At 38.1% G+C, this 15653-nt stretch overlaps 1 protein-coding gene across 1 annotated transcript in view; it reads left to right on the top strand.

Annotated features, from left to right (window-relative positions):
* Positions 1 to 14366, top strand: part of SLC6A2 (solute carrier family 6 member 2) — a 71988-nt gene extending 57622 nt beyond the window's left edge. The window contains exons 11-14 of the mRNA XM_026102083.2: positions 4621 to 4721; positions 9020 to 9187; positions 11769 to 11840; positions 13474 to 14366. Of these exons, the coding sequence (XP_025957868.1) occupies positions 4621 to 4721; positions 9020 to 9187; positions 11769 to 11840; positions 13474 to 13497 (365 nt within the window). The 3' untranslated portion in view covers positions 13498 to 14366. The remainder of the gene's footprint in view (positions 1 to 4620; positions 4722 to 9019; positions 9188 to 11768; positions 11841 to 13473) is intronic.
* Positions 14367 to 15653: the final 1287 nt, after the last annotated feature.

The raw sequence follows: 15653 nt of genomic DNA, 5'->3' as shown, positions 1-15653 counted from the left end.
CAAAAGAAAAACACATCCTTTGCTCACATGGTTTTGTATTGATACATGCGCCTGGCACAAAAGTCGATGAAGAAAAAGGATGACTGCACCAACCGTCACAGAACGGAAACACAAGCGAGGCAAGCACAGATTAGACCCTGGTTCTCACAGAAGGTGTCAAGAGTAACTTCTTAACCCAGGTGCTAGATATGCTCCTGCAGCCAGGAGCGACGCTGCTCTGGATCTGCTACGTGCAATCAAGGAAGAGCTGCTCAGGGACATGGCTACATGCAAGTCAGCAGCGCAAGCTGGCAGGAGAGAAGGCTAACAGCTACGGAGCTCTATCAGCAGGAGCACAACCAGGAGATTAAGTCATTCCCCCGTTTTACTTGGTACTTGCTGGATTGCACCTGCAATACTGTGTCCTGTTGTCTGCACCCTCAGTACAAAAAAAAAAAAAAAAACTGTTAAACTTGAGAGTCCAGTGGAGGGCCACCAAGATGGTCAGGGGACTGGAGCATGTGCCCTCTCAAGAAAGGCCGAGAGAACTGGACTTGCTGAGCTTGGAGAAGGCTTAGGGAGGACCTGGTAGCAGTCTTCCAGTACCTCCAAGGAAGATTTTGGAAACAGAGCCAGGCTTTTCACTTAGGTGCGTGACAGGAGGACAAAAAACAACGGTGATAAATTGAAAGGGCAGAAAAGAATTCTCTAACAGTGTAACTGCTATTAATAGTTCTTATCATTTTCTTATTCAGTGTAGTTAATTTGATTTTTTGGTTTCATTTAAATTCATTTAAATATGGCATTATTACTACTTTTTACATTCCAAATTAAAAAAAAAAATCCAAGCTTAGAAAAGAATAACATGCATCACATAGGAGGGGAAAGCAACACACACAAAAATTGCCTGTAGGGCTCCAGATGAGTGTCAGAGCCATGACACTACTTTTTAGAAACATGCCCTTAAAATATTTCAGTTACAGCCACTAAACAATTTCACCTCAGGGACAGGAATTGCACAAGAACTTCTGTGCAACTGAGCTGGCTGATCCTACACAGGAAAATAACTTGCTGAGGTCTTACAGGCAAACAGGGCACAAGGTGTTGGCAACGTCTAGACTTTCATCCCATCTGAACTCTGATCTCTCCATCACTGAGCTCAAAGAACATTGTTGCAGTATTAGGAGGATAACTTGCATTTATAGCCAAATCTATTTTTTGCTTTCTTCTTAATCAGTTCTCTGTTGCTTATTTAATACCCTTGACGAGGCAGTATGATTTACAGATAGAACGGGCCAAATTTTCTGTGCTGTTTAACAGGCAATTACAGTGGAGACATTCCCAAGCAGCTTCAAAGTTTACATAATTCAGAAATTACAGTGAAATTTTCTTTGGGATTAGTGTATTAAACCAGAGTCTGATCATGAACTCTAAGTATATGTTAGTTTTTCACTAAAAAAGCAAGGAGACTATTTCCATACTGGGCAACCAAGTCTCCAGGCAAGTAATTTGGAGTGACTGAAGGAGTCACCGCAAGCTAGGCTCATCTCACAGAATCACAAGGGAACCGGGTAAATGCTTTCAAGAAACAAAGAAAACCCAAGCACTAAGTACTGTCATATATAGTTATAGCTATGTCCTATTTTACAGGTTGACTCTTAAGATGGGGATCTGAAGACGTAGAGTATTAAAAAAAAAGCATGCTCTTGGAAAAAGCGGTCAGAGCACAGACTCTTCATTTCTTGCTCTCAGCAGAAAGTGACCATAAAGCACTCCGGGAGCTCGGGTGCCTCTGCCTGGGGCTTCCCAAGTTTTATCCGTGGGTTATCTAGTCCTTGTCTTTGACCTTCTGCACAGTGATAAACCTCACTCTCAGGATTCGCTGCACTTCAAATTCAGTCACTCTAAAGTTCACAGAAGGCACTGTAAACAGACCCAGATTAAACTCGAAGAGCACTTGCAGATTGTTCCTTAGATTTTGATACCTTGCTTCACCTGTTCATAATACTGGGTAGAAAAAAACTAAAGAAGTTTGCACTCAAATGTCCAAAGCTGGTAAATACATTTCTCTGACTGAATGTAAAGGGTCAATCAAGCTGTCCTGTCTATTTAATTAAATATGTTAAATTAAATAAATCCTACTGATCTGATCCCCAGGAAGAGAAGCAACTTTTATGGTAAACTATTTACCATATCCCTAACGAACCAGGATTCATGTCAAAAAGCAGCATTTCTGCTGTTTGCCCAGTAGGGTTCACGATTAAAAGCAAACTTGCTGAAAACATTTCTCTAGTATAATGATATATCACAAACCAGCAGTTTGACATGAGACATTACACTAATCAGAGCAATACTGACCTCTGAGCCAATGCCTTTGAGACTTCCAGTCAGAGATTTTTTTCTTTTCAAGGACAGCTCTGAGTGGGACATTTCTTCCATGTTCTGACAGCAGCAGCAATCATCCAATTATAAAAAAACAATGGGAAAATAGTCTGGGCTTAGATGAAACTTTTGCAAGATAATATCTCATACTGGGAAATCCAACCAGAAGAAAACTAATTAGAAAAACCTGGGAAGAAACTACCATTCAAATGGATGTTGTCCTACCACTGTAAAAGGCATACTTGCTTTGTATAGTTAATTATAGCCGATTGTCAGTTAATGCAGAAATATGTATTCTAAAAAATATCAAATTAAAATATTAAATTAAAAAATATTAAAGATGGAAAATGTTCCACTGGAGACTACAGTATTTCCAGAAAAGAATCAAGTCCAAAGAATGTGAATTAGCATGAACTAATCGTATTAGAGTAAAAAACACATTCCTCTTACATACAGACAGCCTGAGACTGTTTTTTGCTGCAAAGCATGGAAACGCACTTGTAGACTACTCAAAATTCGTAGCTAGACCAGACTAGTGCCACTCGCAGGACGCATATTATACTTGTGCTGGGCTTCCTATGGTATTCAGAGATGCAATTCATAATGCTGATTTAAATCTGTAAAGCCATAAGGAATTGAGAGACACTGACCTGAAATGCCTCCTCTTTCTCATCCACTGCTACAGACCTCAGCATAGCCTGAGGCACCCAGGAGAGCACTTTTGGTTTTCACCCCGGCCTGAGACAGCACAAATTATTCTCCGATTTTGAAATCACTGTCTAGATAAAGTTTTTAAATAGGAGCCTACAGAGGATCTTCCTTTCTGTGTGTTAGCTGTGGGAAGGGATTTCCACTGCAACTGTTTATACTATTTGTTCAAAAAGAGCATTTCCATTTTCCTTTTCATTTTTATACCTATTAATACTTCAACTTTCAGAAGCACTAAATTATGCAAACATACACACAAACACACACACTATCAACATGAAAATACTGAAATGTGAAAAATCTCAGACCAGACACTCAAGGACATTAAAGATTTCGTGAGGACTTGATTAATTTGAGCGCACATTTGCAACTCTTTTCTCCCCTCTGGCCATTATCACTTGCCCAAAACTTTGCTCCGATGCCTTCATTTCTCTACACTGTAGTGAATAGTGAATTCCCCTGGAGGTAGCTAACTTATAAGTGATTTTGAAGGGGGTTATGTTATGTAGTTTCGCTGACAATGGAAGTTATGTACACTATTACTTGCACGTTATGTATGCAAAGCCTTATACTGAAATATTGTATATTACTAATATCCAGGTTTTGATACTAACCAAGCAAACAAGGTCATCCATGTGTTTCTAAACCCATAGTATACATTTCTGGTATAATTAGCAAGACAGATTTTTGATTCGCATCTTCACTTCATAATTTTCTCATGTTATCCTCTGCTGCACTAATTACTTGAACAGGTAAGATTTTTGACAGTACTTGTGGCTTTTACTCACAGGAACAGATCATTTACTTTCTAAGGTATCTACCACAACAGCTACATTAAATTAGTAGATATTAAAATGCATACAGCAATGACAATTTTAGAAAATGATTCGATATTATAAAAGTACATTGAATACTCTAGAAGAGGCCACCTGCATCTCATTGCTATAGTTTTGTACATGCTTACACATAACAGAAGCACCTACCCAGTTCCCTGAAGAGCTGATAAAAGATTAAGTGACATTTGTTATAGACATAATGCATATTCTAGGGTATTTAGTGAAACACTGAAAAAAAGTGAGGTATGCCATTAAGCAGAACAAAGCCTCCTTTGGATAATTAGGAATTATATCAGCCTGCTTCTTTATTAGAAATCAGTTTGTGTACGGGTCTGGGTTTTCCTTGAATGTACTCATGAATGAGTGCTGAGTACTTAGGTTACAAGAGTTCACAACCATAACAAAAAAAAGTGTTTCTATTTCATAATTTAACTGCTAGATACTTGTGAAATTCCCCTTTTCAATGGTAATGCTATTTGCAACAGACCTTAAATGCTCATGAACATTCAAATCTTAGATATACTGAAGTCAAAGACAGAACTATTCATTGAAAGTAGCCCTGTGTTGTTGCCCTATATTTCTTCTAATTTGGAAGTCATTCATTCCCACTTTTGAAAAGAAGAGCAGCTAAGATTTGGGTATGCCACCAACATGACCAGCTCAGGTTTATAACAGTCTGATGTTCACATCCCTCCTGTTTCCATTTACCTCACAGGTGTGGACAGATTTAGTGAAGATATCCAACAGATGATGGGCTTCAAGCCAGGCCTCTACTGGAGATTGTGCTGGAAATTTGTTAGCCCTGCTTTTTTATTGGTAAGTGTTGATAACTATTTCATCGTGGAAAAAATACCAGTATGTTGCTTCCTATAATACAGAGTAGGTATCAAGAGCAAGATGCTCATTGTTATCCCTGATATCATCAGGACAAATAGAAGACAACAATTTAATTCTTTTTTCTCCTCCATGGCACTAGTGGTATTTTGTATAAAATACTTCAGTTGTGAAGGAAAAGCTAATTGTGGGGGTGGTCATCTGTTCCTTCACTTCAGCAGGCTTTGAAGGAAGTAGCTTTTCTTAGGAAACACTAAAAGTTAGAGTCAGACGGTGCTCCCCCAAGCCCCCAGCATCCATTGTATTAAACACAAATCTTTCTGCTAGAAAATAAAGACAGGCAGGGATAAGAGATTGTGCTGAGCAAAAAAAGGCTCTGAGGCCACCTGCAATTTAAAGTCATTGATCTTGAAATTCCCATACCACTAAATCATAGCATAATTTTACTCTCCCTTGATAGTAAACAAGGGCATAAGAGTATCATAACGCAGGTTCACCACCCCTCCCCATTCTCATTTCAACTGCTATGGATTTCAGTTTAAAATCACAACCTCCTGTGGCTGGCCTCATCTTGGAAGCAAGAACAACAGAGTAATTCCAAAAAAGTTGAATTTACAGGGCCTAAAAACTATACAAAATGGTTAGTAAAAGAACAGATAGAGAAACTTAATGAAATAAATGTCACCACTTTATACCAAATTAAATCAGACCCATTACTTAGCATGCATCATGTTGCACTTCTCAAAGAATTTCAAATTGCTTAAGTAATAACTAAATAATGCTTATATACCAGCCTTACATAAGCACACAGAAAAAAAAATTATACTTTTAATTAAAGCACTCAAACCCCAGGTTAACCTTTCCTATTTCCAGTAATTAGATGCTTTGCAGACTCTCTCACTGGGGTTCTGTGGTTACAGAGAAACTACATTTGATCCACTTTTCTATAATCTGGATCTGCTGCTCATTACCATGCACTTGACCTTCTACTACAAGATTTGCTCATTCTGTTTTTATTAATGGCCAGCAGATGTCAAAGCAAATTGTAAACAAGCCAACCATCTCTTCCTTTACACAAAGGGATGTATTGGGTAGCAAGTATGTTCCAGACACTCAGGTTGTTCAGGATTGCAGAAGACTTTCCTAAAGACAACTAACAGACTTTGCCCTCCTGCACGGAGTCAACACTGTATTAGGGTGGTGGGCTATTCTAAGTCTTATATCAATCAATAGCAGATGTTTCAGTGGATGATGCAAATAAATATTTATGCAATGAGTTACCCAGGAAGGATATTTCTCCTAATGTGCTTGGTAGTGGATGTTGTATGTTCTGAAACATGGGTACTTTTATCTTTATACGTAGTATTAAGTTCAGACTGGATTTTCTGGTATTATTTTATAACAAGTTGATTGTAATTTAATTTAGCATGTGACAAGGTAAGTGCTTAGTATAAAAATGTGAAAAGTAACTGAGAAAAGTCAGTATCCTTTATATTTTTGTATTGATGTTTTACTGCCAGATTAAAAAAAAGTCCAAAATGTTGGTTGTATCACTGGAATGATAGAGAGGGACAAACACATATGCTGTTTTCATATCAACTTAATCTTTGGCTATTGCAGGTCACCTGCTCCTCCAGGTGCCTTTTCAATAGCTCCAGACCATGTATCATTGATTACACCTAGCAGTTCAGTGAGATGAAAACATTTTAGGAGTTATTTACCACTAGATTTAACTTGTCCCTTTCTCTCAAAGCCTGTATTACATATACCACCTCTTGAGACATAACCTTTTTGTGTGTGTGCTTTGTCTCTGAACACAAAAATTGCAACAATATACTCAAGAACACTACTTGATTAAAAATCATTACATTTGTAATGTGTGCATCAGAACACATCTTCCAATGGCAATTCATATTTCATTAGCCGACACCAAGATCCCAGTTGTGGGGTGACACCTTGGAATAAGTTGTATGCAATTACTCCTAGTGGTTAACTGTTTGAAATCCTGAAGAGATGTATTAAATATACCTTATAAGCTGCCTGACGTGAAAAAACACACAAATGCTTCATTACATTTGAAAAAAAAAAATCCCAAAATGTGAACATAGCACTTGGTTTTGTGCAAAGGTTCACTTCAGAAAAAACCCACAATTTTATATTGGGATCATCTCCTAGGTTTATCTGTAAATTGAAAGGTCAGGGTGAACACAGGGAAATTTGGCCTCACTATGATTTTAGGATATTAACTGCATTAAAGCTGTTCTTCTTAAAGCAGTAGTGATGTACCCAGTATCTAAAGATAGTTTGAACAGGCTTTGATGACATAGCCTTCAGGCCCAAATTTATTGTCAATTTTTTTTGTTTCTGGCCCCAATTAATCAGTGAATTAAACACCTAGCAAGCATGTATTACCCTTCTAAACACTTCTATAAAGAAGCTTAACATGGAGCTATAGCCTGCAGCAGTTCAAACTGAGGCTGACAAGTTTTAGAAAGGGAAAAGGCTGCACCAAACATCCTTAGTTTTTGTGCACTAGGAGATTGTTGGAAGTTGAAGTTTTAAAATTTGAGCAAAGCTCTAGCAAACTAGCTAGCAAAAGCTGATGTGATTCTCAGTCTAAGCTTTCAGGAAGCGTAAAGTTTCTTGGGAAGGTAGCCTCAATGCCTTCTTACAGAAGCTTATAAGTTACAGGATACAGCGTAAGGGTCCCAGTGAAAGTGTAAGCGATACATCTTTCCACCACCATAACACACATTTTTTTCCATTTGAAAGCATTAGAATTGGGACACATCAACTTAATTATTGAGTACTGGTATATTTTTAAACCTGTGGAAAAGGGATCTTCATGATCCTGACTCCACGGTATTTCTGTTATGTTTTGTATGCAGTTTTGTTATGACTGTAGGTATTCTCAAGTTTCTAATGGACATTACAATCTTGATTTGCAAGGGAAAAGTAAACTTAAATATACCTTCTTATAGCCTACCTTTTGGTTTCTGCATTGAACACATTAGAAAAATAAAGCAAATTAAACTGACCAAAATTAACTTATAAAATAATAATTGAAAGCTATAAAAATAGCCATTAGGATGAAAAAAGGCAGTCTTCTATTACCATTAGAATTTAAAAACGCAAAATTCATGCAAATTGGTCACTCAGTCTAAGCAGTAGCATTTCACAACTGTATGAAGTACACAGAGTGCCTCACCAAAAGAGATTGAGGCTATAAGCACCATAGACAAAAATGCCCCCAAAAATTCAGTTATAATTACTTGATATATGTAGTTTAGGATAATTTGGAAATAATTTGCATTAGAGATGCTCCTAACGATAAACACAATTCTCCACAAGGGGAAGGGAAACTGAGGTTGTCCAGATATCTGGTATTAGGAAACATCTCCTCAAAGCCTTTTCTCAAAACTTTCTACAGCTGTGTAACACCATCTAAAAAACCCCCTCTAAATTAAATCAATATTTGATTAATGGGATTTCACACTATTAGTTTCCTTTAACCGATACCTTTACTCACCTTGTGTAGCCTTTGAAAGTCTAATCCCAAGCTATAATTTGAAATTGCTGGGAGGAACAGAATATAGAGGTCCAGAGAAGCAAATCAAGGAGCTCTGCATGTTGCATGTAACCTGTACAGATTCAACAGGAAGGAAGGATATGGGGTAGTACCCCACACTTTCCCTCTTGCCCCTGGTATATGTAACACATTTCTGTTTTCCAGGCCTTAAGACCACATGACCTCTCCCCAGTAGATGTATTATGCTAGAGCTTGTATCATGCTTCTCACTGGAAAATGGGTACAAAACTTCTCTTAAAAAAAAAAAAAAAAAAAAAAAAAAAAAAAAAAAAAAAAAAAAAGAGAGAGAGAGAGAAAAGAAACCTTAGGCCTCTGGGAAACAAGGAGAAAAACAGTTCCTGAGGAGGGTTTTTTGATTACAGAATCTCTTCATTTTACATGAAGACACACTTACATTTACAAAAACTACTAGTTTAATTGAGGCAATAACAGACAGTCACCTGATCCTCCCACCAATAACCTGTGTCCAGAGCACTTAGAATTAACTGGTTGTTAGTACTAGTAAATGCATCACGAGCTTCTGCAGTTTTAGCGGCAAAGGGCAAAGCGGACAGGATGAAGGTAAATACTGAAGTTGGTTTGAAATAGCCCTTGGGGTGGCTGCCTAATCAAACAGATGAAATCTGTTTTCCATTCCCCTCAGTTTCTTCGTATCTCAAAACCATGGTTCTTTTTATTCTTTCTTCTTTAGTTTGTCGTGATAGTCAGCATAATAAATTTTAAACCTCTGACGTACGATGACTACACCTTCCCTCTCTGGGCAAATCGTATTGGCTGGGGAATAGCATTATCTTCAATGATACTCGTGCCTGCCTATATTATCTATAAATGTATGAATGCGCGTGGGACCTTTAAAGAAGTAAGTGGAATGCTAGCAAAATATCTTAAAGTGTTGTAATGAAATGACTGGATATAAGTTGGCAGTTTGTTTCTCTTGTTCCCCAAACATATTACTTATGAGTGACCTTTTGGATGCAGCTCTCCGATGGATTGGTGTTTCAAGGTAGGATTAGTGCATCCTCTTCCAGTTTCTAGATAGAAATTAACTTTCCATAACTTTAAAAATTGTATTAATTTATGATACATATAATTAGATTAATTGGCAAGATTTTTTCCTTATTAAAAAATATACAAAATACAGTATCTTCATATTCAGCTCTGAGGTATCATCCTCATGTAGCTGCTCTACCTGAACACAGTTAGGTCCAAAGTATGCTGTATCACTGTATGCTAGAATATTGTAAACTGTTGTATGTACAAAGTTAATTCAGATCTCTCCTGCTTTAGCATTACAATAGTCTAATCACATAACCATGTGCTGGTCCCCAAAGGGGACCCAGAGGAGTCCCCAAAGGAGCACAGTGGGCAGGATGGGCTGCATTCATTTAATGAGTATCCACTGAGAACATAAGGAATGCCTTACTGGGTCAGAGTAATAGATCCCATGTAGCCCAGTACTCTGTCTTGAACAGCAGCCACGTAGTATTTGGGGTTCTCCCCCCCCCCCAATTGAATTTGTGACCCTATTCTCTATTTACTGAAATTATTTCAACTTTCTGCCAAAGACAGAATTAATTTCCTTGCAGATCTTTCTATTGTGATCATTGCTGTAGTATCAAAGTACCTGAAGAAACTATTTATATTCAAGATAAGACCAAGGTGCTAAAATAGATTTGGAAATCCAGAAGCGCTCCTAAATCCTATGGTATAGGCATAGCTTATGGATTCATCATCTAGCCTCTTGCTTTTCAACTACTGCAGTGAGAGAACCAGGATACGAGAGAGCATCTTTCACCACACAAACCCACTTCACCCATAGAATACACCTGGTTTGTGCACTGACTTAAGCAGAAACTCTGAAGGAAAAGTGATTTAGTGACCATGTCATTAAAGGCAGTGATACAGTAAAAAGGCACTGACTTAAAGAAGCCTTAATTCTGGCGATTCCTAACTGTAAGAAGTTTGACTTTGCAACATTTATAGTCTTCTTTTAACATCACTTCTATGTGCATGTGTAATATTAATATACTATTGTTCTATTTAAAAAGAACCTGGTTTCTAAGTGGAAAAACTGCATCTATTTTTCCTTGCAATTTACTCAAATTAACATTTCAAAATGGCACAAGATTAAGGCTCATTGATCATATTGATTTTACCATTGCTGTCACTATAAATTCTTGTCTGTGCTCTTAAAGCCCCTAATGGTGTTTAGAAAGTAAAACTCTTCACCACTGTACAGCACCAGTTTTTGTCCCTTCATAGTGATAATCATTTTTTTAAACTAATCAGCTTTCTAACTTGTATCTAGTTCCACTGCTTTCCTTTACTACATCTAGGGCTACACAAGGCTGTAGCAAGACATTGAGACTCTTTGGCAAGTCACCACCACACAGAATTACACAGGAAAAGGATCTCACCTCTACCTAGATAAGACACATCCCCCTTACAGAAGCCTGGCAGATGCAAAGGGATAAGATGCCTTCTTTCTGAAACGTGAAAATTGCATCATTTAGGTGCCCTTCTGACATGAGCAGTAAAGTAGGAGCCCCTCTTCCCCATCCTGGTCTCATCAGCTCCACCATCTTGCTTACACTGTGCGCAATTTCTAGTTTTCATTTCCAGCAATTTTAAGCCCTTTATTTTGTTCCATTCCCATGGGTTTACAGGCCCCTTTTTCCAGTGGCACCTAAATGTCCAAGAAGAGTTTGTACCGGCCCAACAGGCTTTTGCCAGCTTGCAGAGGTTTGCTGATACTGGGATACACAAGCTTTTGGTCACATTTACATTCTCTCGTTAATCAGTGTTAACAAGTTTTTTTGCAATTCGTGTGGACAGCAGGTCTTCAGTCTCCTCAGGAAAAATACAGCAGAAGCCTTGTACGTTACACCCAAACAGCTATCATAAAATATGATGGAGTAAATTGTGGCTATTAAACTCAAAGTAGGGGGCAAAGTATGCACTTAGTCTCAGGGGAACCCCAAATTAGCTGAAAGTCCATGATAAACCAAAACTCTGCATGCGATGCCAAAGGATCGGCCAGAGGGACAAGGGGGGTGAGCTGGGAATAGGCAGTGCCCCTTCTCCTTTGCCACTGGGACTACCAGTGCCATCTGGACCACAAGCCTCGAGAAACACGTGAGTTTGGGGGTCGCAAGGCCTGTGATACCAGCTTGTTCCTGGCATTCTCTTCCATGTGGGCTTGCTAAATATTTGACCTTAGTATTTGCATAAGCTTTCTACTGTTGCTCCTTATATTAAAGGCTAATACCAGGGGGCTTATAATAAGCTTGTTCTCTCAGTGACTGAGTTAGACTCATGACTTGGTGATATTAAAGGTTTAAGTTACTGTTTTAAATAAAGTTCACACTACTTCCCCATAATTACAGATGTAATTCCACTTCATATGGCTGATTTTTCCCTCTTCTTCCCCTCTGGTTTAGAGACTAGCTTACTGCATCACACCTGAAAATGAACACCATCTTGTGGCTCAAGGAAGCGTCAGGCAGTTTAAGGTTTGTACTTCTTTCACCATGCTTCTTCTTGCTACCAACCCTTTCCTGCCGTTGGCAACAACTGCAGCTTTGCTCCAACCTCCTCAGCATGGATCCTTTCACAGGTCTGTGGCTCTTTATTTTTGCCAGCATGATGCGGTGCAGGAAGCTCAGTACCATATGCAGCAACTCCTGGAAGGCTTTTGGCACCTTCCTGCCACCACTAAAGAAATGACTAAGCAGAACCCACAAGGTTACCGATCACTTGTAGCCAGTGTTTTAGGTCACATCTGAATACAGAGAGATCTCATCAAGGGATGAATTTATTTCCAGACCGTCAGGCATGTTTGAACATGTCACATCCTCTCCCTCATGGTCATTACGCAGCAATCTGAAGTCATGCTTTCTAAACTGCAAGTATATATGAAGGCATGCTAAACAGTTAAATATCCAGTGTTAGAGCTTCGACAAAATGGCCACGATGAAATGATACGCTATTAAGAAGGAATCTGCTTTCCCCACAGGCCTGTAGTTGATTGAAAACACTGCTGGAGACTGCTTGAGCAGCAATGAAAGATATGCTATAGGTTTCCAGATAGTGCTTTCCTTTTAGCAAACAGAATGAGCTTACTGAAAAAACTCCTTTTCGTAGAAGATAAAAAGGATGCAAATATGAGGCACATACAGTTATCAATGCTGGACCACTTTCTGCCTTCACAGCTGAAAGCAGCTAGAATTATGCACACTACCTCTAAACATGACCCAGATTTTATAGTGGTGGTTTGTATGTTTGTATTGGAAAAAACAAATCAAAAAATGTGCCTTTTGTCCACTCTGAAATAAACTTAAGAACTATAATGGGAAAAAATGCTGTTTGAAGTATAATATTTTTGGATTTTAAAGGAAGTAATCCAAATGTAGATTTATGGGATGCAGAAGGGAAGAAGGAAGAAAAGGCTTCCTGTTTCATGACCACAATTTATGTGAGGTTATGCAGTAACACAGCACCCCTTCCTGTCTTCTCATTCCCCCATCCCTGCCCTCAGCTATCCAAAGACTTTTAATGCTCCAGCTGTAAGTAATAACTTGATTTTCAGAGGCTGATGTTCCTGTGCTAATGGGATACACACCATGTTCCTACACAGGTCTGATCATTTAAACCCAAATGTATAATGTCAGAAACAGAAGCAAATGAATTTCGCTTAGAGTAGAAGAGACTGTACTTTGACGCAAATGCCTAACAATCCCTCAAACCGCATGTCTAACACCAAAGCATCTTATATTAATTTTTTGCTGCCTTCAAAGAACAGCTAGGAATAGCTTTGTTATTGCTAATATTGCTAAAGCATAGTTAACGCTTTCTTAATCTTAATTTTGTAAGCAAAACACTGACTACCCTAACTAAATTAGCACAAAAATCTTATATATTCAGCAGTTCTGATTTTTAAAATTGAACCAAAAGATGACTAAATAATAACCCTTATATTAAATGTTTCTCACCTCCAACTGGAATTCACAGGAATTTAGTTAAAAACTATCAGTTATTTTGAGACCGCATTGTAACTCTACATTTGTCAACCAATGTATTGAAAACTCACATTACTATCGGTTGAATCAATGATGTTATTAAACAGTTGCTTCTGTTTCCTTACAGCTTCAACACTGGCTAACAATATGACAACTGACAGGTTGAGGAAAAAGCCAATATGTTAAGCTAAACTGGGAATACAGAAAAGTGAAGTTCAAAGCTCCCTCGATTATGCTTGGACCAGGCTGGCTCAGAGCTTATCTACTGACTCTTTGAGGGAAGATATCTGCTCTCTGTTCTCAATGCCTCCCTTCTATTACTTGGCTTCAAATGACCTTTAAAGACTGAGTTTAATTTTTCTTATATCTTTTGGTGCCATGAGATCCCTACATGACCAAAAACTTGTGAGCTTTGCTATTGGTAGAAGTGGAGGAGGGGGGAGCAGAGAAAAAAAAGTCGTAAGTTAAAGGCTCTTTTATCCTGGAGAAGCGTATTAAACTTTTCTGACAGTAATAATACTTCAGATATTCATGCCACGATCTGTTTTAAAACAATACCTGAAGGCTCTTAGACCTTTAAGGAAAGAGCACATCTCAATTGTAAGAAAAGAGCAACTTTAGCTATGTATTAATGTCATTAGCTTTCTTGCCATACTATCCTTTGGGATATGAGTTTGCATCCTTCTGAAGTGAAGACTCAGTGCTTCATTTTCAGTGGTTTGTTATTAGTCTCTTCTCTTGGTGAAGAAGGTTGTCTTTGCTGTATATGTCCATGCCATTTTCTGTGCAGTTTAATTATACAAGCTGAAGAGTAACAGGAATGGAATTTCTGTTGTGGCTACTGAGTACAGAATACAGTTTAATACCACACTGTACTTGAAACGTATTCCCTTATGTCAACAATTAAAATGGCTTTATCATAAGATCCATACTCTACAGACTTATTCAGTTAAGTGCCAACTTATATACAATAGTTTTGTTATTTTTGTGCCAAATAAAGAATGTACAGTATATAAGATACATAGGAATAGAGATAATGATTTTTAGACTAAGCTGATCTTCCCAGAGGCAGCAAAATACCAAACTTTGGCTTTATTCTGCTGTTGTGAGCACGCTATTAAAATATCATCTGGATTCACCTACCAGAACATCATAGGACTGCGTTGAACACCTTAGAAGGATATCTTAGGCATACTCAGCTTTAAACCTACTCCTGCTCTTCTCTCTCTCCAGTAGCATTATGTGAGCTAGAAGACACAGAACAAACTCTACATTTGTGGGCTGTTCTTGTTCTCTATCACCACTTATCATTGTAATATCTTTCCACTGATCACTAGACTCAGTAGCGTTGAATTACTTATACTTATCACTAGATCTATACTAATTTTCAGAGGCAGCAGCCTCTCAGTTGAATCCAGCCTGGAGTTTACCTCTGGACCTTACTTCTGAATATTTTTGCCTCTATACTTTCAATTCCGTTTCTTACCTTCTAAATATATGTAGCGCTTCCTTTGTTAAAGGACCATTAAAAAAATTTTTTTTAATATACAAGAAAAAATATTTTATAATAGCCCAACTTAAAAGTCCCAAGTGATTTTGCTCCTTCCCATTTAACATTGATTTCTGTCCAAAATAATGGAAAGGAAATCTCTTCTTTCCTTATTCACACTTTTCCTCCAACAGAATCAATACTTTAGAATGAATCAAGTATTGTCTCTTGCTTAAGAACTTGTGTGACAAAGCAGACAATTTAAACAGAGCTTTAAGTCCAAAGGGCACTGCCTTCTAATCGCAAAGCAAATCATATTTTCTGGCCCAGCTGATGGCCAATAACATTACTAAATATATTTTAATAATAAGGGAGTTTCAAATGTTGCTGTTAGTTTTATAATGACATGAGAGTCCAAACAATGAAAATGCTGAGTGCTTCAAAGAAAGAACCATCCCCCCAGCTCCATACTTAATTCCATTTTTATTGTTTGCTAAATGCCATAGGGATCACCCTTCCATTGTTATAAACCTTACTTTTCAGTAACAGCTGTTTTGAGCCATGCCAAGCCATGACTGACAGTTTAGCAACTTTTGAAAGTCTCGGGGCCTCTTTAACATGGAGTTTTAATGGCCTGTCACATTTTACATTGTTTGGTTTGCATATGATCATAAATGCTAGCAACCTGCATCAATGTTCACTTGTGAAAACCCACACATCTGTAGCAAAACCCACATACGGAAAGTTAAATTTCATCACCACTCTGCTCTAAGACCTGGGCAAAGTTGGGAGCGAAATCAGCTTTACCCAATATGTTG

The sequence above is a fragment of the Dromaius novaehollandiae genome, chromosome 13 (assembly GCF_036370855.1).
Source record: "Dromaius novaehollandiae isolate bDroNov1 chromosome 13, bDroNov1.hap1, whole genome shotgun sequence".
NCBI classification, from domain to species: domain Eukaryota; kingdom Metazoa; phylum Chordata; class Aves; order Casuariiformes; family Dromaiidae; genus Dromaius; species Dromaius novaehollandiae.
Note: the sequence above shows the minus strand (reverse complement) of the source record. Positions and strands in the feature narration are given on the sequence as shown.